General features: G+C 40.0%; 1 protein-coding gene across 3 annotated transcripts in view; it reads right to left on the bottom strand.

Moving 5' to 3' along the window:
- The window catches only part of FAF1 (Fas associated factor 1), a 299,927-nt gene that overhangs the window by 85,948 nt on the left and 190,304 nt on the right, over positions 1 to 23,675 (bottom strand). For all 3 annotated transcript variants that reach the window (XM_038412503.1, XM_043520083.1, XM_043520084.1), the window contains 4 exons: positions 16,112 to 16,207; positions 7,756 to 7,882; positions 6,199 to 6,262; positions 4,923 to 5,004 (listed from right to left, as the gene is read on the bottom strand). In XM_038412503.1, the coding sequence (XP_038268431.1) occupies positions 4,923 to 5,004; positions 6,199 to 6,262; positions 7,756 to 7,882; positions 16,112 to 16,207 (369 nt within the window). The remainder of the gene's footprint in view (positions 1 to 4,922; positions 5,005 to 6,198; positions 6,263 to 7,755; positions 7,883 to 16,111; positions 16,208 to 23,675) is intronic.

Raw genomic sequence — 23,675 nt, 5'->3', positions numbered from 1 at the left:
GCCCACGTTCTTTCCAGATCTTTCAAAAGATATGGCTCTGACAGAGCAGAAAAGAACTGAATAGGGAAAGCATGAAACCTGGCCAATAGTTTACAGGCTTCTTCTGGCATCTTGGGTGTTCTGCAGGTCCGAGCCCAATAGTACTGCAAGCAAGCAATGTCACTTAAAAAGACAGAGAATCAGTCTTAATTTAGAGGAGTATAATCTATTTACCCACATTCTCACAGCCCATGGTGATTTTACAAGGCGAGAAAACTACACCCCTGGTTTTCAAAAATGCTGAACAGTTACAGCTCCCATGACTTCGGAGAGCGTTGCTGGTGCTCAACACTTCTGAAAATCAGGCCCAATACAGAAAGTCCCACCAAGGGCAGATTGTGGGCAATTTAACCAATCCTGGGCTGCACTGGCAGACGATGCTAAAATAGCTTTCCACTTGACTTAGAACCATTACAAACATAATCCTTTCTAAAGTAAGGACTCTTTCTTTCAGTAACAGCAGGATGGGATTTCTTTCTGAAAAGGTGACAGGTATGGATTTGGGATTTTGAGCAGTAAGCAGAAGGAATCAAAGGTTTAATTTCCTATCTTTTGCTGCTGCCTAAATCACAACAGCAGATGGGTTACAACAACAGTTGGCTCATACACACAGAAACTTCATAACTCTGCCACTCTCTGCACACCAAATTACAACAAAACTATAAAGTATGCTTCACATAGTAAAATATATAGTACCAATCATCATATAGAGACTCTTATAAGTATTGTATTATAAGAAAGGCTAATACTACAATATGGAATTCTTTTTAAAAGACAAGATAAAGAAGAAGAGCCTTAAGAAATAACAGTTTCTACTGAAATATAATGGATAAAATAACATCCATATTACAGCATGAAATGTAGAGCAAATAAACTCATTTTTGGAGTCAAACTTAAAAAAAAAAAGACAAGACTGCAAATATGTAGGGATCAAATATATATACACGACAGCAATCAGGTGACAAAATTCACCACAATTATAAAAAACACTGACGTTAATAGAAAGAAATGGTTTAGGTTTGATGGATGTCAGATGCAACTCTTTGGCTAATCTCTGCTAAAGCTGGCATGTTGTCTACATATACAATTTCCATTATGTCATAACAATAATGAGACACCAAGTTATAACACACAGACAAACATGGTACAGCGTGAAGGCTTCTGTAAAGGAATATTCTGCTGTTCCAGTGTATTATAATTCTTTCAGCAAATCAGCATGTTGGTGGATGAGAAAGGGCCAGTTTATTTGGACTTGCAAAAAGTCTTAAATTAAGTCAAATTATAGGAGGCTATAATGGAAATTAAGTACTCACATGTAAGAGTTAAAGTTCTGCCATAGATCGAAAACTGTCTAAGAGAGAGAAATCAAAGTGCTGGCCTAAGTGGCTAACTGTCAGAATGCAACGAGTGTGTGCAATTCAGGGGCCCCACCAAGGATCTGCAATAGGAGTGATATTTAATATAACTATTAGAAGTGGGTGGACAGAGAAATTGAGAGAGACAAGAGGTGATCTGACAGAGGTATATAAAAATTAGTGCTATTGAGAAAGTAAATCAAATGATCCTCTACCCTCTCTCATAATAAAAGACCCACGGATCACCTACTGAAATTGAAAAGCAAGCAATTATTGATAAAAGGGAAATACTTTAATTTTTAATTATTCAAGCAAAGAACTTAGTGGGAGGCAAAAAGAGAGATAAGACACACACAAATAACAGTACCACCCAAAGTAACTCATTACATACGATAAACATTTATAAAGAATAGATTCCCTCATGCTTCAGAACGCAGGTCAACCACTAACTGCTTGAAGCTAGGAATAAACTTCCACATAAGTATGTAATAACAAACTTGTCCATGATGGGTTTTTTTTTAAAACACTTCCTCTGTGTCATCTTGTCCAGCTATTCTTATGTTCCTATACAGTAGTTATGTAAAACTAAAATATATAGGGCCAGAAACTCAGAATGATACCATGGAGATTTCCTTCACTGGGTTGAAGTGTTTCATACAACCATATTTCTTTTTTAGTTTTAATAAACCTATGTCTCCCTTCCTCACCCCCACCACACTCACACAGTAACTGATAAACTAAATGTCTTTCTTTTCTACTGAATATGCAGTAAGTTTCTTGTGAACTCATAACAGAACATCAGTTGTTAATGGGAAGACAGTTTGCTGTACATTTGCTACATTTCTTCTGAGCATAAAGGACTAGCTGATGTACAGAGTTACTTTCATGGCATTTTTCGGGAAGATCATGGGCCAAATTCTGACTCTACATAATCTGGGCAGATCTATACACAGAATTTAAATCAAGGCAGAACTTGGGCATATTTCTCCCCTTCACAGCTAGTACAGGGATTGTCATGGAAAAAGTTGCTTTAAATAATATTAACTATCTAAAGTCTCAAAGTCAAGAAGCCAAATGCAAATACTAGTGAAAAGTGAGGCAGGGTTAGCTATATTAAAATTAAAGTAGGCAACAGCTTCTTTTTCATTTAACATCTTCTGAAACAAAGTATCAAATGTCTCTGCTTTCTGACACATGTAAGTGAAAGATTTAGAGAAAAGCCTCCATTAAAATACATATTTTTATAACAAAAAGTTTTAAAAATTATTTTAAAGAGTACTTTCAAAGTAAATGCAAACTGATTTAGGTAAATTCTTTTAATAAAATCATATCTCAAATATTTCTGCAAGAAGGCTACAAATTTATATAAATTTAGGATTTTTTTCAGAAAATGTCAGCAATAGAGATAGGAAAAAAGATATTGAGGGCTATGTCACTGAAACTGGACTGTACAGTGATTTGGACAGCACTGCAAATTCCTCAAGAAAAAGGCTAAGATCTATAAGCACTCTCACTGCCAAGTGCTCTCAAATTAAATCAGTCTGAAGCGGTTTTCATTAAGATGGATTGAGTGTGGCATCGTGAGAAACACTCTATCAAATGTAGTGTTTTACTTAGTGATTAACTATATACCAGCTGATGAAGCTCCCCAAATCCTTCATAATCCCACCACTCCAATAAACATTTAATGAGTATATAAGTTCAAAAAGCCTAGCAGAGGATTTAAACCTTCAATCTTGTTTTTATTTACTCTTGGAACTCAATTTCTCACTTCAAGTGAAGAATGCTGCTGCTTGAAGCTCATCTGTTGCCCTGGCAAAATTAAGTGCCCTTCACGCTATAAATTAGAACATGGGATATTTAGCTTGCAATTTCTTAACATTTTTCCTTAATTAAAATATCAGGTTTTATAAAGTGACTGAAAATATAACAATTATCAAAAACAGAATAAAGTGTCCCCTTTTTTTCATTTTGCGTTCTCATAAACAATATTGAAAAGATTTTTTGCAGTAGAAAAAAGGTACAATAATATCAAACTTTACTTATTTCATAAGCATTTTTAAAATTTGAAATGTTGCAATGTGATATAAATTAATGTAGCAACTTGCTATGTGGGTTTAAAGACAAAAAGGAGTCAATAATTCAGCCTTTTTGGAAAAATTCAGTCACTATTTACAAACAACATTTCTAAGAAAAAGGTAATAAAAATAGTAAATTGCTAAACATATCAGATAATCCTGGTAAGGATCTGGTCTGAACCCACTGGAAAAATACTGGAAATAGAATGCATCTTCCATATCCTATATGTTAATAGTATATGAAAAGTATTTTGAAGATGAACATTCAGTTGGGTTGTACTGAATTAAAAAATGTTTCTGAGCGCTAATAAAACACCTTTTGTTTTTATAATTATATGCTTTTAACCACTTTAGATGAGATGTCAAAAGTGAACTCTCTAAATTAAGCATCTTTTTATGCTGATTCACTTGCCTCATTGCCAACATGCTTTAGCATCCATCACTCCTACGAGTCATGATCAATTCTTATTTTGCTACTGAAGTGCTCTAGAGCAATCTATGCTCTGTCACCCTTGTAAATTCATGAAACTAGACTCTAAATTTAGCAGTTATTCTGCAAGAAACTTGCTGGGGTGTGCAAACATGTCAAATAAATGTTAGTTTAGAGCAAGTAGTGGAGATTTTGTTACAAGGAATACTTAGAGACCATTTCAATATGAGTAATTCAAGAGACAAACACACTTTGCACATTTCTTTTGGGACTAATATAAAGACAGCTAAAGGATGAATTAAAGCAGCTTAAGCTTTTTATTTGTGCTTTAGTCTTTATCTAGGTATTCACTATTATAGGTGAGTGAGTACTTACCCTCCTAGATCCATGATACCAGGTCTTCATTCAACTATTCTCTTTCTTATTTTATGAAAATACTGCTTTTACAAGTGGATGTGGAACATCAGAACCCTGAGGTGCCTATCTGGCTGAATAGAAACCTTAAATTCCAAACTATAATACTATTTTGTACTTAAGTATATGCCATAGCAATACAAAAGGCAGCACACTTCCTGCCCCAATGGCCTTAAAATTGTAAATTTACTAATTTGATTGTATAAGTCATTATTTAAAAGAGATACCAATATACAGCTTTGTCACTGTCAGCCACAAGGCTCCCAAACAGTGATATCTAGTGACAGGAGACCAACACTTATAGAAAAAAGCCTTTAGAAGCTCAGGTGACTGCTAGAACTTTGGCCAAAGCCATCAAAGCCAGGGATCGGTTATGTAAGCAAGGCCAGTCCAGGATAAAAACAGAATAGTTGGCAAGCGTGAGTTATCCCCATCATTCCCACAACAAGCAGGGTGAACATTTCAGTCAATCATGTAAAAGTATGAAACTGCTTACTAGTAATGTAGCAAAAATCATAACTTTTTTGGCATAGTGTAAAATGTAATATTTAGCCCTTTTACCACTTTCCTTCTAATACAAATAGTGTAACATTAACACACACTTACATCTCTGGCTTTTCCATAGAAGGCTTCTTGAAAAGCAGCCTCTAGTGACCCAATAAAATAAACAGGATGGCAGTCACCATATCTATTAGAAAATCACAAAGATTCAATCAATAAAAATAAGTGTAAGTAATTTTCTTCAGTTTCAGCTCTGTTTAAATTCCTTTTAAATAGATGCATTGGCTAAGCTCTTAAATGTCTCCTCTGCCCTCTGAAGATTTTGTATAGGATTGTTGACCTTATGAACTTCTCTATCATAACTGCCTGCTCTCACAAACTGCTATATTTTGAAGTTAATGTGTAAATTTTAAGTACTATTTCTTAATCATAGTTCTATTTCTCCTCACTATTATATTCTTACCGGTTGATTGAGTGTTATTCTTGTTTAATAACATCTTAGTTATATTATAAACATATGGAAAGCTTTTCATCCCAAAGGAGCCACAAATGCTTTATAAAAATTAACATGGTAGCAAACTATACACCGGCTTCACTTTATTGGCTGCCAAAGGGTGCCACTTGTGTGGTGAAATAAGGAAACTGTTTAACAGTGAATTGTTTCAGGTATACTATATATAAATTCTAAAAAGCAGAACTTTTACACATTTAACCAGTAATTTTTATTATTCAGCTACTCAGTTATTATTAAAACTCTAATGTCAATTAAGTATATTATTTTCCAGTAGTCATCAGCTTTTCAGTTAGAAAGAGCTCATTTTCATTAAATTAACAGTGCTACTGTTTATAGTCAGTATCTTCGTTATCCCTCTACTCCCTTGTGGAATTCAGGAGTGATATAAAGAAAGTGGCCTCTCAATTAAAGACAGAACCTGCCATCTTAACTCACACTGAATAGAAGAATCTTACTCCACAAATGACAGGTTTCAGAGTAGCAGCCGTGTTAGTCTGTATTCGCAAAAAGAAAAGGAGTACTTGTGGCACCTTAGAGACTAACAAATTGGTGCCACAAGTATTCCTTTTCTTTTTGCGAATACAGACTAACATGGCTGCTACTCTGAAACCTGTCATTATGCAAGGCACTGAATTTAGCTGTATAGAGTCAAATTTGTTAGTCTCTAAGGTGCCACAAGTACTCCTTTTCTTTTTACTCCACAAATGGCCTCTCACTCAAGTCAACGCAAGTAAGGCAGAATCTGGCCTATGCCAGATAAGGAAATATTTATATTTATTTTACTTTTACTTGAATTGCCTGATAAATTATAGTTACAGTGTCGCACAGATCACTATCTGTCTTACACCGTTAATAACCTAAGTTTACCTTGAGGAAAATTCTGCCGTAAATTGTAATAAGGCATCTCCTTCATTTTCAGCATTTTCTGGCACTTTAAAAAAACAAGTACAAATATATATTGATGTCATCTGGAAGAAAAAGTTTTTAATAACACAGATCACAAAAATCATTTTTTGCTTCCTTAATTTTTCATATTTACAACTTTCTAAGTGCCCATGGGGGAAGTGCACAAGTTTAGGATGACCCTTTGAGTGAACATGGAATTTATAAATACTTCCATGAATATATCTAGGGCCATTCTAAACGGTGAAGTTCTGAGCTCACCTGTAATGTGGCACATCACTGATTTGCATTTCAGCTTCTCTCTGGATCTATTTTAACATATTAGAATAAAGAAGCTTACTTGGAAGAGCTGAGAAACTGTTTTATTAGTGAGAAATTTTTAACTTGTCAATAAACTTAAAATAAATTTCAGCACTATGACTTAGCAACATAATTAGACCCTAAGGAAGCCCCTAAGGGTAAGTCTATACCATGATAAAAGACCCACAGCATTGGTGTGGCTGTCCCAGGTCAGCTGACTTGGGCTTGTGAGGCTCCATCTGCCTGGCTATAAAATTGCAGTGTAGATGTTCAGGCTCAGAACGGAGACCAGGTGCTGAGACCCCATGATGAGGGAAGGTCTCAGAGTCTGGGCTCCAACCCAAGCCTGAATGTCTGCACTACAATTTTATAACCCTGCAGCCTGAGCTTGAGTTAGCTGATCTGAGACTCAGTGTTATGGGTTTTTTATCGCAGTGTAGACATACCATAAAGTCAACAACAGTGATAGAGAGATGTATAAATAATGAATGGCATAGATAAGGTAACCATGCACTCCTACTTATCCTCATACGAGGGCAAAGAATCACCCAATGAAATTAAAGGCTAACACCGATAAAAGGAAATATTTTATGCAATATGAAATTAACAGGGGGAACACATTGTCACTGGATATTAACATGAAAAGTGCAGTAGAATTTTAAAAAAATAGTCATTTACATAGCTAATAAGAAAATCCACGGTTACATTAGATAGGCATTTATAACAGAGTTAAACTTTCATGCTTCAGGCAATAGGGGGAAAAAAAAGGGATAGGAAGGAATGTCCCCTATGGGAAGATAATCCCATAGTTGCCCATTATCAGGTTTCTTTCTGAAGTATCCACTATTAGTCAGTGTCAGAGAAAACAATCATAGACTGAACTGGTATAGCAATTCTAACGTTCCCATTATGGGCTTTTTTCAGCATCTGCTATAGACTGTGTCCAGAATGTATTAATTTTAAGCTGCATCTTTTTGCATCTTCTCAGTTCTCTCTCCTCCCTTTACGGTGAAAGTGGCACGAAGCAGCGCAAAACTAAAAAAAAAAAAAATAGGCACAGAAATATGGCATGTCGTTCTAACAGTACCCTAGAAAACAACAAGTGGGATCAATAGGGAAATTAAGAATATTTTCTTGTCTATTACGGTTTAAATCCTTGAGTTCTTGTTGCTTTCACTACAATGTTGCATAGTTAACAGTATGTCAACGTTCAATACTTACTCATTGGAGATTTCCTCAAGGCAGATGATGCCATACCAAACATCTCTCCATCATCAACTCCAAACTCTGTAGCATCTTCAAAGTCATCTCCATCACTGTCACTCACCATATGAACATCAGTGCATTGCTATTCAAAAAAAAAAAGCCTCTGTTACATAGTTAAGGCACCTTTAGTGAATTTAATGCTGAAATAAACACACAAATTTAATGCTGAAATAAACAAGTATATACTGAAAATACCTTTCTTTATATAAATAAAAATGTGTGCATGCAAATATAGCACTGAAGATCACAACACTTGGGTGCCCTCTGCGATTCACTCCCTGCAGCACGGTGTTGACATAGCTTTAGTGGGAGGTAGTCCTCAAAACTCTTGGGATGGGACCTAACCTAACCCAATTCCCAAAAATCACAAAATCCAGGAACCCTTGGTCCTGCTCTGGTTTACCAGACTATGGTACTCTCAGTGGCCACCAGGCTAACCACTTATACGTATCAATGTGTAGACGGACATACAAGGTTGTTGTACCAAGAACTCAGGTCCCCCTCAATCTTGCTGTGCCTCCACCAGCTGCCTTCAATGGTCAACTGTTCTGGATTCTGCAAGAGTGACATCCCACATCTTCTGACATAAAAATGGTTCAGGAGGCCTTCTCCCACAACCATCTTATGCTAAATTGCCCTTTAAGTGACTTCCTTGGAAGGACTATCCTTCCCACCATGCCCAATTTAGGAGTTGTGATGATGTTATTACAGAAAGAAAAGAAAAAGCAACTGGAACGTATGCTAGGAAAAACCAATGCTGTTACAATTTCACAACTTCAGTGCAAATAGACAACAGTAACCACAACAAGAGAAACCCAGAATTCCATACATTCATGTCTCCAATCCCCACACACACCAACCAGCCACCAACCAATCACATGTGAAGCAATGTCTACACTCCAGGTGCTCCAGCAGCACTGCTATGGAACCACAGATATGCCACTGTAACCCCATAGTGTAGACACAGACTACTGTAACAGAAGGTTTTTTCCATTGCTATAGGAACTCCACTTCCTTGAGTGATAGTAGTTGGGTCAAAGAACCAGTCTTTCATTGACCTACCTCCGTTTGCACCAGGGGGATAGTAAGCATAGCTACAGCACACAGCATTGTGGATTTTTCACATTCCTGACTGCTGTAGGTATGTTGAGCTATGTTTTAAGTGTAGACAAGGCCTAAAACACCATGCCCTGCATGAGTGGCTTGAGGAGCAATAAGACTTCACATGTTCGTCTTAAATAATCCTTTGTGGCAGTGAGTTCCACAGGTTAATCACATTTTGTGTAAAACAAGTATTTCTTTTTCAGTTTTAAATTTGTTGCTTTTCAATTTCATTATACATGTGTGTTCTCTTTCTCTTGATGTGCCATTGATTTGCAGGGCTTTATCTTTATTTTTCCCCCTCAAAGATGTACAGAGCCAATTTACTCAGTTTTCAAGTGCAAGAATGATAAATTTGAATTATCAGGCCTCCTAATGCAAACTAGGATCTTAAAATCAAGCCACGTGATTGCTGTTCATGATCAGTCATCAGTAATATTCTGTCCTTCATTACCCCTGTAGAAAGAAAAGCTTACTCACCTTGTGCAGCAACTGAGGTTCTTTGAGATGGTTGTCCCTGTGGGTGCTCCACTTTAGGTGTCTTGGCGCCCTGCGCTTGTAATCGGAGGTTTGTAGTAGCAGTGCCCCGGGTGGCCGCGCACGCGCAGTAGTTGTCTCGCACAACTCTGAGTGGCCACTTAGCGTGCGCAAGCAACTGTTCCTCAGTTCCTTCTCTATCCCAGAGAATCAGCATGAAACTCCGAAGTAGAGGGGAGGAGGGAGGGTAGTGGAGCACCCACATGGACAACCATATCGAAGAAACTCAGTTACTGCACAAGGTAAGTAATCTTCTCTTCTTCTTCTTCAAAGAATGTCCCTGTGGGTACTCCGTTTTATATGACTATGGAGCAGTATCCCCGATGGAAGGAGAGGCTTTGGAGTATCTTTGTTGATGGTGGATAGCACAGAATCCAAACTGAGTGTTGGGAGAGAAATGTTGTTCCAGGGCATAATTTTTGGTAAAGGCCCAAGTAGCTGCCTTGCAAATATCTACGATAGGTACATTGTTGAGGAACACTATTGACGTGGATAGTGCTCTGGTGGAATGCATACAAATCCCAGGTGGAGCATGGATGTTGCTCTGATGATAGCATAGGTGGATACAGCCAGAAATTCACTTAGATAGTCTTTGTTTAGAGATGGCCTTACCCTTCGATTGCTCTGTGACAGAGAGAAAGAGACGTGACTATTTTCTAAATGTCTTTGTTCTTTCTAGGTAGAAGGCCAGAGCTCTACGGACGTCGAGTGTGTGAAGGGATGCCTCCCTAGCATTGGTGTGGGGTTTCGGAAAAAACACAGGTAAGTAAATGTGTTGGTTTAAATGAAATGAAGAGGCTGCTTTAGGTATAAATTTAGGGTGGGGTCTTAAGATCACTTTGTCTTTATGGAATGTAGTATATGGCAGGTATGCCATTAGTGCCCCTAGTTCCCCTACTCTTCTTGCTGAAGTGATCGCGAAAAGGAAGGAGACCTTTATCAATAGATGTAGCAGTGAGTAAGGGTTTGAATGGTTTCCCCATGAGGGTGCATAGCATGAGGTTAAGGTCCCATATAGAAGTAGGGTGTTTTAGGGGAGGGTAGATGTCGGTCATGCCCTTTAAGAATCGATTAGTTGTTGGATCAGCAAAGATCATGGTTCCATCTACCTTATCATGTAGTGAGGTGATCACTGCTAAGTGTACCTTTATGGAGCTATTGGAGAGGCCTGCCTTTTTAAGGCCTAGTATATAGTGCAGGACTCTGGGTAGAGGGGCAGAATCAGGAGACATATGATGAGCCTCGTATCAGGTGCAGAAACATATCCTCTTATGAGTGTAAGTTTTGTGTGTGCTCGGTTTGCGACTATTCAAGAGAATTTCTTTAACCTCCTCAGAGTAATTCTGATCCAATGCTGCTAGCCATGGAGTAACCAGGCCTTGAGGCGGAGAACCGTTAGATTGGAGTGAATGACGCAGCCGATGTCCTGTGTCAGGAGGTGAGGAAGTTGTGGAAGAGTTCAAAGTGGGCTCATCGCCATCTGTGTTAGGTATGGGAACCACGTCTGTCTGGGCCACATGGGTGCAATGAGTATGACCCTGGCCTTATCCTGTCTGATTTTGTGTAACACCCGGCTTAATAGAGGAATCGGGGGGAACACATACATTAGTGGTACTTCCCATTTTGTGAGGAGAGCATTGCTCAATGAGTGGTGCCCCAGCCCTGCTCGGGAGCAATATTGAGGGCATTTTGTATTGTGAGCTGTTGCAAATAAATCTATTGTAGGGAACCCGCACTTGTTGAATATGGTCATGAGGGTCGGGGTAGTCCATCTCCCACTCGTGGGTTTGTGACAAGTGTCTGCTCAGATGGTCTGAAGCCCTGGCAGGTAAGCTGCAGAAATGTCAATCTTGTTGGATATGCACCATTGCCATAGGTATAGTGCCTCAGTGCAGAGCGGGTATGATTGAGCTCCGCCCTGTTGGTTTATATAAAACATGTAGGCTGTGTTGTCCTTGAGGACTTTGATGGTATTGTTGCAAATAAGCAGAAGGAAGTGTTTGGATACTTTTCTGACTTTTTGGAGTTCTAGAATGTTTATACATAGGTTGGTTTCCACTGGGAACCAGTGTCCCTGGGTGGTGGTGTTGTCCAGATGGGCTCCCCATCCCAGTAGGGAGGCATCTGTGGTGATTGTTATAGCGGGAGATTTTTGTTGAAATGGAACCTCCGAGCAGATGTTTTGCAGTTGCATCCACCACTTGAGGGAATTCTTCACTCTGTGGGGCATAGTGAGCAGTTTGTGGAGGAAATGCGTGTATGGTATATAGCAGGTGCAGAGCCAGGCCTGTAGGCATCTCATATGCAGTTGGGCATGTTTGACTACATAAGTTGTACCAGCCATATGCCCAAGGAGTTGTAGGCAGGTCCTGGAGGATGTTTGGGGGCTGTCTGTGATTGTTATCATCAGCCTGGTTAGGTTGAGGAATCGCTATTGGAGTAATCTCGCTTGTGCTGCGGGACAGTCAAGATAGGCCCCTATAAGCTCTAGTTGTTGCACAGGGAATGGGGTGGACTTTTGGATGTTTATTTGAAACCCTAGGTTGGTGGACCTTGTACTGCCATCTGCTGAGTTGGACGACTGCCTCATAAGAGCACCGAATATGGGAAGATCATTACCCCTAGCCTGCGGAGGTGAGCTGCAGCGACGGCGAGGACTTTGAAGAATACCCATGGCCTCAAGCCAAAGGGTAGTACTGTGTATTGGTAATGTTGATGGCCTAGTGTGAAGCACAGAACTCATCTGTGTGCTGGATGAATAGTGATGTGAAAGTAGGCATCCTGTAGGTCAAGGAAAGAGACACAATCTCCTTTCTCTAATGCCGGAATTACGGTTGCCATTCTGAAGTGTTGCCTCCTTACAAACTTGTTGAGTTTGCATAAGTCCAGAATGGGTCTCCAGCGCCCGTTCTTTTTCTGCATCAGAAAATAATGGGAATAAAATCCTCTTCCCCTGTGTTGGAGTGGTTCTCCTAGTTGCAGGAGATGGCTTATTTCCTGCTGCAACAGGATCTCATGAGAGGGGTCCCTGAAGAGGGATAGGGAAGGCGGGTGGGTAGGGGGGAGTAGAAATAAATGGAATAGAGTAACCTTCTGGATGATTTCCAGCACCCATTTTTCTGTAGTGATGTTGTTCCGGACTGGGTAGTATGGTAGCAGGTGGTCTTCAAAGAGAGAGGAGGTCATCTGATAATCCAGCATGGGAGAAAATAGAGGTCTCGAGCCCTCGACCAATACTTCAAAATGATTGACAGGATGTTGAAGGTTGAGATGTGGCAGGTTGATCCTGGTTCTGCCTGCGCCTCACTGATTTTTGCTTGCGGCGTTGATCGTATTGTCACTGGGGTTGGGAGTATGGGGCAAGACGGAATCTTTGGGTAGAAAATCTGCCCTGTTTTTTCTCGTTTGGGAGGACGTAAATACCTACCGTCTTCAAGGTGGTTCTCAAGTCCTTTAAGGTATATAGGGATGCATCTGTGGTTTCCAGAAATGTGGGTTGTACTTCCCTAGGAAATCCAGAGAGGTGGAGCCATGATGTTTGACTCATGACCATGGACGTGGCGATGGAATGAGCTGCCATGTCAGCGGGATCAAGGGAGGCCTGCAGTGCTGTTTTGGTAATTAAAGAGCCCTCCGCAATGTTAGCTTTGTATTGCTCCTTTGACTCCTCCGGTATTTGTTCAATAACAGATGTCATTTTATTAAACAAGTTGTAGGTTTATTTTGCCAACAGAGCCGAGTAGTTTGCTATGAGAAATTGCAGCAAGGCCGAGGAATAGGCTTTGCATCCGAAGAGATCAAGCCTTTTCCAGCCTTTGTCATAAGGGGTGCTTTTTGACTGGTGCTGTTTTCGCCTTTTGGTTTATTGCCTCTACGACCAGTGAATTTGGAGCTGGGTGAATAAGAACTCAGCCCCTTTCGCTAGTACATAATACTTTCTGTCCGAGAGTTTACGGGAGGGTGGGACAGTGGCCAGTGCCATATTATCTTTGAAAGATCTATTTTAGCAGCGTTAATGGGCAGAGCTATTTTTGCTGATGGGGATGACTGCAGGATGTCTGTAAGTTTGTGCTGGGTCTCTGGCAGCTCTGCTAAAGAGATGTCCAGGGATTGTGCAAGTCTTTTGAATAAGTCCTGGAAGGACTTGAAGTCATCTCATGTGGTGGGAGGCAGTGGCATAATTGTTTCGTCCAGAGAAGAGGATGAAATATGGGGGGGTGGCAGTGTCTCGCCTTCAGTAACCTCTTCCAACTCCTCTCCCTCTTCCTCCTGGGCCTCTGATGGTGGTGGGCTCATGGGTGAAGGTGACTGGGTGGCCCTTGATGTTGGTGGGTTGGGGAGTTTAAGATTTTGTGCTTTGTAGATTGCCCATAGGTCCCAGTATGGTCAATTGGGTGGCATAAAAACAGGTGGAGGTATCTATGTTTGTGCCTGCCAGCTTTACCCAGGCATAGGAGGTTTAGTGAGAGGTTCCCAGTTTTGGGGAGGAATGACAAGGGATATAAAGACCTGAATCATCCTCATCACTAGATAGTGGAGGTGCACTAGGAGTGCCTATTCCCCTCGGTCCTGGTCTGACTGGGGTACTGTTGGTGCCGAAGAGGGGTGTTCCCAGCATGGAGGAGACTGCCAAGTCCTCCTATCTGGTAAAGAGTTGCAGTAAGTGAGCTGTAGCTCACGAAAGCTTATGCTCTAATAAATTTGTTAGTCTCTAAGGTGCCACAAGTACTCCTTTTCTTTTTGCGAGTACCAGGAAGGTTGGTGCCATGGATGGCAGTGTAGTATGCTCTAACGCTGCTGAGTTCTTGTAAGGCTGTGTATATGCAGTAGATGGCGCCATTACACTAGTTGGTGCCAAGGCGTTCTTCAACCCTGTTGGTGCTGAGCTAGGGAGCCTAGTTTTAGCTCGTGCACCTGAGTGAGAGCCTGGCAGTGTCGGTGCCGTGGCTCCTCAGGACATCTCAGTACCGGACAGCCCTGGAGCCTCTTGGTCCGAGGTTCTCAGTGCTGTCGGTATTGGGGCAGATTTCTCGCCAGGACACCGCTTCTTCTTTAAGGGAATCTCTCTGTGACGATGACTGTGACCGATGTTTGGTCTCCTTCTTAGATACAGGGTCCTTATACATGGTTTGTGTATAGCCCTTATCTGAGGCTGCTGCTGGAGATGGTTGACCAGGAGGAGTCCTGGACTCTGGGTCAGAGGCTGGCCTGAGGGATTTCTCCATCATTAATAATTTTAGTTGGAGGTCCCTGGCTTTCAGTGTCCTGGCAGATAATTTCTTGCAACATGGACACTTCTGTGGTATATGGGTTTCCCCAAGACAGTGGATGCACTGAGCATGACCATCCGATACAGGAATAGATAGCCTGCAGGTCAGGCAACGTTTAAAGGCGAGGGAACCAGAAATGCCTGAGGAGGTCCAGATCTACAGAAACGGTCGTAATGAGATCACCATCGGCAGGGACCTGCCGGTAGTGGTGGAGCAAACAAAATAAATATATATATTTATCCATTTTGATGGATGAAAGCTGGCAAAAAGGATAAATAAAGATGGGAATATAAGCAATTCACAAGATAGATGGGTACTGCTATTGCTCCGACTCAAGCCAAAGGTGGTAAAGAAGGAACTGAGGGATGGTTTACTGCACAAGCTAAGTGGCGACTCAGAATGGCACGAGACGGCTACTGTGCGTGCACGGCCAACAGGGGCACTGCTACTACAAATCTCCAATTACAAGCACAAGGCGTCAAGACACCTAAAGTGAAGCACCTTTAGGGACACTTCTTGAAGAAGAACCCACTATTTTCAATTACCTCAACTGTGCAAATCACATAGATTTAATGCCTTAGATTCATAAAACATTTTAGGAAATCAAACTTCAGCTTTTTTCAATAAGGTTGTATGGGTGTAACATGGGGCAAGATTAAGCCTTATTATTGAACTTAGTTAACAATTCTGTTGCTGATGTGTAAACCAGACTTATCTGTTCACCAGTTCACCTCTAGCCAGCAGATTACCACAGTATTTAGGTACTGGCTAACTCTGCTGTAGCCTAGGAGGGAACCTAGGCTAATACTGTTTTAAGAGTGTTAGCTTGCATCTTGACAGTAGTTTACAACTACAGTAAACCAGCTCAACTGTGCTAATAAGATTGAAACACACACCCTTTTTGCCCATCAAGGCAGGGCTTAAGCTGCTAGAGCACTCTACATAAAATGGTTGGAAAAATGTTTAAAATGTCAAGGTGCCTATTTTAAATTCAACCTGAGGTGAAAGGCAAGCAGGGAAAATTTCAGTCTAAATACTCTCTCAAAGTTATAAGCAAATGAAAGCAGAAGCTCATTAGGGACTACATCAGGCAATTTTAACTACAGGTGTCACTAACAGTACTGGCTATAAGGTTTCAAAAGTTGTATACATTTTACTTTTTAGTTTTCTTTTGATTATTTTTAATAGTACCTCACTATGACTCCCTTGCTTTGGTTCTTCCCTCATTTCCATCAGCTCCACTTTTTCTTTCTTTCTACTGAATATCTTGTACAGGTATTGTAGATTGATTCATTTTGTGTGTCCACCGCAGTCAACACCAGAGGAGACAATGACCAGTGCAGAACAGGCTTCTGGACATTCCCTTCTGGAGTATATTTGTAAAGCTGACAGATTTTTCTTACCTCCTCTGACTGTTCTCTGGTTTGTGCAGGTGAAGATCTTCTTCCTACTGTAAGTCGATGGCAAGGATAAGTGAGCCCCGACGCAGCTATAGTCATCTGCAACAAAACAGCAATTATTTATTAATGTAATTGTCTCATTTCAGAACAGTTTTGCTTTTTGGGTTAAAAACTGCACTGCAGAATTCTGAATGAATGATACCAAGATAAAGACTGAAAAATTAAAATAATTCATCACGAAAATTATTTAGGAAAAAAGCAACCATCATTGTACAATTACTGTTAATAGGCTTATATTGCAACATCCTCTCGTACGTGAAGAGCATCAATAATTTATTCTCAACTGGACATAAGGCTGCAACATCTGTCCGCCTTAGGCTTCTCTACAGCTATGCTAAGACATCAATAGAAAACTTGCCAACAGAAGATGAAATGCGGTAGCAGAGGCTGCCCGAAAACAACTGGTTGCTGTTTCTTTCAGCAGCTGCCACAGCAAATGATCTATGTGAATTATGTTCTGAACCCTATAAACTCTGAACATATTTCACATCAGAAGAGTAATACAGGAGATGTGATAATTGTTTGCACTGGCATTTCAGTTTTTTGCTAAGATACAAGGATCACTGTTGTGTTGTTAGAGACAATGGCATACTGGCTTGAGTTTGTTTCCATGCTGAGGAATTTTTCCATATTAAGAGAGGTTACTAGATCAAATTATAAAACTAGTTACCTACTGGAGCTCAGCTATGATAAAATGTATGTAATTCATTTTTCCTCCCTAATTAATAAACAAACAGCAAAGACAACAAGTTAAGGTACTGAGGGATTAATTAAAAACACTATTTAAATCACTTCAAAATACAAAGTTTAATGTAAGAAGACCTTAAAGATACACCAGAATCCAAATGTTACAAATATATTTTAAAAAAATCAATTTGTTAACATGGAATCTCTATGTATAAAGTTTAATTAACACTAATACTGAAGACATATGTTATGCCTCCCATTTAAACATCTACACCCAGGAATTCAGCTATGCTGGTGAACTTGCAGTCAGTGTAGGAAGAATATCTATTAATCAATCCTAAGGGAAAAGAAGAGGTATCTATTAGCTATTATCACATGCCTACATTTAAAATGAATGAAACAGTAACAGTAAAGACAGCAATTGCCTGAAAGACATGACGATTAAATATCCAGTAATATGAGGAAATAATCTTAGAGGATCCAATTCTGTACCTTGCTTCAAGAACACACTCATGAATTTCAGTGTGAATGAAAGTACTACACAACATAAGTACATAAACACATATATTCTCTCACAGTACAAAGCCCCATAGACTCGCATCACAATGAACAGTAAACAGCATGCAGGAGTCATTGGCCAGCAATCTTCCTCAACATTTTGCAAGTCTTCACACAGCCTTGAAAGTGTGCCATATTGCATCCCATGCTCTCAGCCACATTGATGAAACACACTCACTGTGGGTGCCCCATGTCCTGGCACCAATCCCTGCAAAACTTGCTTTGGCGCTCTTCCTCTGCTCATCCAACCCACAGGTTCCACAAACTCAAGTTTTCTTTGTCTGACTTAACTGATATCAGATATCACTCCAGTTATGCTTTAAATTTGGGCGATTACCTACCTCATCATTTGTCATGTGAGAAGTATAGTTACTGTGCAGCAATCACCATTTCAATTTCAAAGCAGAAAGCCTCTTAATGTCCTGTTTCCCTAGCATCCATGTCTCGCACACATATAGCAAGATGCTGAAGACAAGAGGCTGCAGCGATTTCATTTTTACACTTCATGGTAACACACTTGCTTAGACAGTTGAAAGTCGGCTGAAAGTCGCTAGAGCAGTGTCCCAAGTCCAACTCGATGTTGGCTGTCTAAAAGATGTTTAGCATCCATTATAGTCATAGTACCCAGGTATTTAAATTATTCAATACACTGCTAAGGAAACAGGACACTGAGCGGCTTTCTTCCTCTTCAGATTTGGATAGAAGTATCACCTATTTAATAGACTTAGATATCACCATTGTCTTTGTTTTTTCATCTTTAGACCTAACGTCTTCCACTACCGCTGTTTCTGGCAATTTTTGCACCCTTCTTGCAATAATCCAATCAGGTCAATATCATCAGCAAAACACAGATGACTAATTCTTAATCCATCAATGAATATACCTGCCTGTAAATTTCCCTCAGTGGTTCATCTTAACATTTCTTCAAGAGAACAATGGAAGAGCATTGGTGATAGCATGCAGCCCTGTCTGACACCCATCCTTAAATCAAATCAACTACTTTGCTCACACCCTATGAACACTCACTCCCTTGCACTTTCACAGAGAATTTGTATCAGCCTTGTTACATCTCAACCAAGTCTGCCCAGCTGCGGGATAGCTCAAAAAGGTTTGTACTTTATCCTGTCAAACACCTTAGAAAAATCCACAAAGACATGGACCACTTTCCCATCATTCGCCAACACTTTCTCGCATAGCACAGGCAGACTAAATATTTGCTCCACTGTAATTCTTTTGGATCTAATCCTGGCTTGTTCTTCAGCCAGAAAGTTTTCCATCTTGAGCACAATTCTCTTCAGGATGATTGATTTTGATGGGAGTCAGGTGCCTAACCTGCTTAGGTGCTTCTGTAAATCCCATGAGGCATCTATCAGCATCTTAAGGTGCCTAAATACCTTTGAAAATTTGGCCCTTAGATTCTTAAAAACCTAAATTGCTTAAGTGCTTTTGAAAATGTTACTCCTATGTCTTCCTCTAGTCCAGAGGGCTATAACCCCCAATACTCTACAACTATATGATTCTCCTATAGCTAAAATGCCAGGGATCCTGTGTTCTTTTCTGGGTTCCATCCCTAATGCTGCCTGGGTGCAGTTTAGCTGCTGATCGTTGTCTCTCTTGTTTGGGGCACTAAACTTGCTGCAATCATTTCTTGGAAAATCTGAAAAAAGGCATGTCAAGAGATTTCATCATTGACTAATTTAGATAATTATCTTTCATAAAACACAGGAATGTTTTTATGCTCTGATCTAAAGTGCTTTATAAAAAGGTGGCTTTAAAAAAAATCCTCCAAAATTTAAGAAAAACTACTAATTTAAAAAAATGTAAAAAGAAATTCAGCACTTTGAAATAAATTTTGAATTCTTTTTAAAAAAAAATAGATACCTATTAAGAAGTTTAATTTCCATTAATATATAGCCAAATAGTTATGTCCTACATAGTTAACTACAAATGATTGGGCTTGATACAGGAATTACTGGGTGACATTTATGTTATGCAGGAATGTCAGATTACATTATTAGGATGATTCTTTCTGGTCTTAAAATCTATGAAGTCAACCAAAGGTTTTCAATCATTTTCTGGGCAGTTTGAACAGATCTGAAATTATCATGCTAAGTTTTGTTTGGCAACAATTTCAACCTCTGTAGAATATGACCGTGGCAAAAGCTTTGGTTCTCTACCAGCATTACTCATTCGTATCAGGATGGTTCTAGATATGCAGTTTGCTACGATTCCTCTACAGAGTGATTACAGGATAGAAAAAATGTTTGCCATATCCTACAAAACACAATTACTATTTTGTTGTTTTCTTGGCCATGGGGTAATTTAAATTATATTTTTATATACACACACACACACACACACACACACACACCCTAATTAGGTTGTAAAAACTTAAGGATGTTGTACATTTGATCTATCTTTAACCAAAAGCCAAGAATAAATCATAAGGCTGAGATTTCATTTACGGTAATGAGTACACTGGAAATGCCCTATTAATTTTTATCCACGATGCAAGCTGCTTTTATCACTTATGTGCTAGAGCTCACAAAGCTTTAATTTGCTGCAGGTTGAAGCAAGCTGATTAAGTACGCTAGTTACCAAGTGAATGCTACCTGCCTGGACTAGCCTACTGTCACATTACTGTAGCAGGGTTAAATAGCAGTTTAGTCACATTTAAAAAAAAAAAAAAAACAACAACATTTACCGTCAAAAAAGATGTGACTAATAATAGTCCGGAACAAATGAAATATTAAAACAGGCATACAGGTCAAGCTCAATTATCTATGAAACTCTTGTGTCAACAGCACAAGAATTGTATTCTCCATTGCAATGCTGGCATTGCCATTTTACATCTTACCTTGCATTCAGTAAGTTTATGAGATTTAAAAACAAACAAACAAACAAACAAACTGACAGCCACAAATTCTGAAAGGTTGCCTAAGCTACCAAACTTGAAACATTATACAAAAATCATGGATAACTTAGATATGTGCTCTCACAAAAAGCAAGACCAAAAAATTAAGCCTTCCACAACACTAACCTCCCTCAAGAACTGAAGCACAAATGGTTTTCTTTTAGAAGGTCCCTACGACACAAGTATTAAATACTCTGTTTTGTATTCTCTATGTAAAGAGCCAACCAAAGTCATAAGTTCAAGCGCACAGTTCCTATACCCTTCTCCATACTTAGCCTACATGGCTGTTTATCTATCCTGCTTCTTATTTGCAACCCCGCTATCCGAGTGCCTCTCAAAAAAAAGAGCTAAAGCAAGAAAGAATCCCACAGCAGAGTAGCTTTCACCCTCCTCTGCAAGGAGTTATGAGAATGTTTTTTTTTTCTTTTCAAACACGTGTGTGAGAATTTCTCTCCCCACTTCTACTTTTTCTGAGTAGCTCTTGCTGTGCAAAGGCTAGGCTGAAGAGGCAAGTTGCATTTCATACTGAAAGTCATCCATGGGCATTGTCACTTCCTCTGGGAGTTAAATAGTCTTGATCCAGTTGCCAAGAAAGCTTTTTCCTTGGCTCTCAAGAGCAGGACTCTTGCCTTATACAATTTAATCTTTGCTGTGGACATTGTCAAAGGAAATCATCGCTTCCAAATTTTTACATAACTTAGTCTAATGCATTGGATGGTCTTAAAGGTGAGAGCTGCTACTTTGAATGAGGAGCCAATGTAGCAAGTGGAGTATCAGGGTGATGTACCTCAGCAGCCAATGCTACACAGAAGTCAGGCTTCTAAGTTTTGGACAAGTTGGAGCTTTTTTAAGGGGAATGCACTCATCCCCACGTACAATGAGATGCAGTAGTTCAGCTTGGAAGTCACAAAGGCATAATCACTGTATCCAAGTCATCATCCCACATGAAGGGAAACAACTTTCTTGCCAGCCTCAGATTGAAGGTGGTATTTTCAGCTGTAGCTAGTTGAGTGCCCAAGAAGATGTTCAAGTTATGAATCAAGATGACCACTGAAGAGCATCTTCAGAGTGGGAGATGTTATGGTGCTCACTAAGTTTTCAAAATGTTGCCTTTTCCCTACAAGCATTAGCTTTCTCTTGCTCAAATACAGTTTCAGCCACTTGCCTTTTATGCAACTGCAAATCTCAGCCAGTCACTAAGAGAGCTGGAAATAATGCTATCAGCATCAGGAATGAGATATAGAACTGGGTATTGTCCAGGTATAGTTTTACATATTACATATAAAAACAGTTCCCTTGAGGCACCAACCAAGATTGGGGCCCCGTTGTGCTAGGCATTGCACATGCAAACAGTGAGAGACTGCCCATGCCTGAAGTGCTTACAGTCTAAACAGACAACAGGTGCAAAGTGAAACAGAGACAGAGAAGTGAAGTGACTTGCCCAAACTCACACAGAAGATCAATGAACAGCACCCAGGTCTCCTGACTCCAAGTCCAGTGCCATATACATCACACCATACTGCTTCACTTGAGGCCATGAATTCTTACAGTTTCCGCATGTGGCTTTATATAGATGTTGAACAGGATGGGTGATAGAACAGAGACTTGAAAGATTCCACAGGTGAGAGCTATGGCAGGAGAAGACAAACTGATGGGACAACATCCTGATGTCTTGCATAACTTCAACCTGCCAGTTAATATGTAACAGTCAATGCTACGCTCAGGCACTAACAGAGCTCAGAGCTGATGTATTATTTTATTGTTAAAAGAAATAATTCTACACACAAATGTTTGAAATTTAGAGACAAAAGTGAACCAAATGTTCACCCATGCATTCAAAATTTAGGGCACCAAAATACATTTTCAAATGCTAGGTACAACACTACTTCTAACTGCCAACCCCACAAACTTACCCTGGGATCTAAAAATCAAGCTGTACTTGTTCTGATTTGTACATAGTAAGAGATTCTCCAAGCCAGATTCTTATCTGGAGTCACCCAGGAAAGAGGGAAAAGATGGTCCAGTGGTTAGGGAATAGCCAGGACTGGGAGATTTATGTTCAATTTCCTGCTCAGCTACAGAGTCATTTGAGCTCTCTGTGCCTCAGTTCCTCATCTATACAATGGGAACAATAGCATTTCTCTGATAAATACGTTAAAGAATGTGAGATGCTCAGATATAATGGTGATGGGGGTCATGTAAGTATCCAGGGACAGAACTAAGATAATCTAATTCTTAGTGCTTTAATCAGAAGTCCATCTGGTCTTTCAGTAAGAAGGTGCTATTTTTACATAGTCATTTTGCATGGCAGAACTGTGCTTTAAGGCCATGCAAGGAGAGAGTTTGTTCAAGGTGCATTCCATGAGTATGGAGCTGGGAGGGGACACAAGTTACTTACCATAACCATAGTTCTTCAAGAGAGTGTTGGCTCAGAATATTCAGAATTGTGGGAGCTTAGAGTCTTCTAAAGAGCAGAGTCTGTTGGGGCCACTCATTCTTCCTGTTCATGTAGGTTTCCACAAATAAAAATGGAAGAGTGGCCCCCATTGCCCTTCAGTTCCTTACACTAATTCAGGGCTTTTTAACCATGACTCTGAGGTCCGGGGGGCGGGGAGGGGAAAGGAAGATGGGTACTGTGCTGTGCAGAAGCAACACTCACTAAGAACTGTAGCTACTGATAACATCCTTTTCTTTATACATTGTGGTGGCTTCTGTATATTCCCACTTGTGGGTGTTTAATAAGCACAAAGGTGGATTGAGGAGTTCTATTTGAACACAGACCACAGAACTGGTCTCCAAAAGCGAGCATCAGTTCTGCCAGCAGTGTCAAGAAAGCACTAGTTAAAACATGACTGCACATTTCTTCTCCCAAGCTAGGTCTCAGATTTGGAAGTCAAGCTGAGGGAGAAAAAACCGCTTTCAAGAAAATACAGAGCTTCTAGCCTGCCAAATTCTCCAATGAAAACAATGCAAAGGCATGCTATGGTAGCTGCCTTAGGCATAGCAGAATGTACTCTGATATCCAGGTGGCCAAGTTCATAACAATCACATTTGTTCTGTCTGATCTATTTGGACAGTCTTTAAGCTCCTTTCCCCCCCTGCTGCTGGTGATGGCTTATCTTAAGTGATCATTCTCCTTACAGTGTGTATGATAAACCCATTGTTTCATGGGGTGTGTGTGTGTGTGTGTGTGTGTGTGTATATATATAAATCTCTCCTCTGTTTTTTCCACCAAATGCATCCGATGACGTGAGCTGTAGCTCACGAAAGCTTATGCTCTAATAAATTTGTTAGTCTCTAAGGTGCCACAAGTACTCCTTTTCTTTTTGCGAATACAGACTAACACGG

This window comes from Dermochelys coriacea, chromosome 8, assembly GCF_009764565.3.
Source record: "Dermochelys coriacea isolate rDerCor1 chromosome 8, rDerCor1.pri.v4, whole genome shotgun sequence".
NCBI lineage: Eukaryota > Metazoa > Chordata > Testudines > Dermochelyidae > Dermochelys > Dermochelys coriacea.
This window is presented reverse-complemented; position numbering and strand designations above follow the sequence as displayed.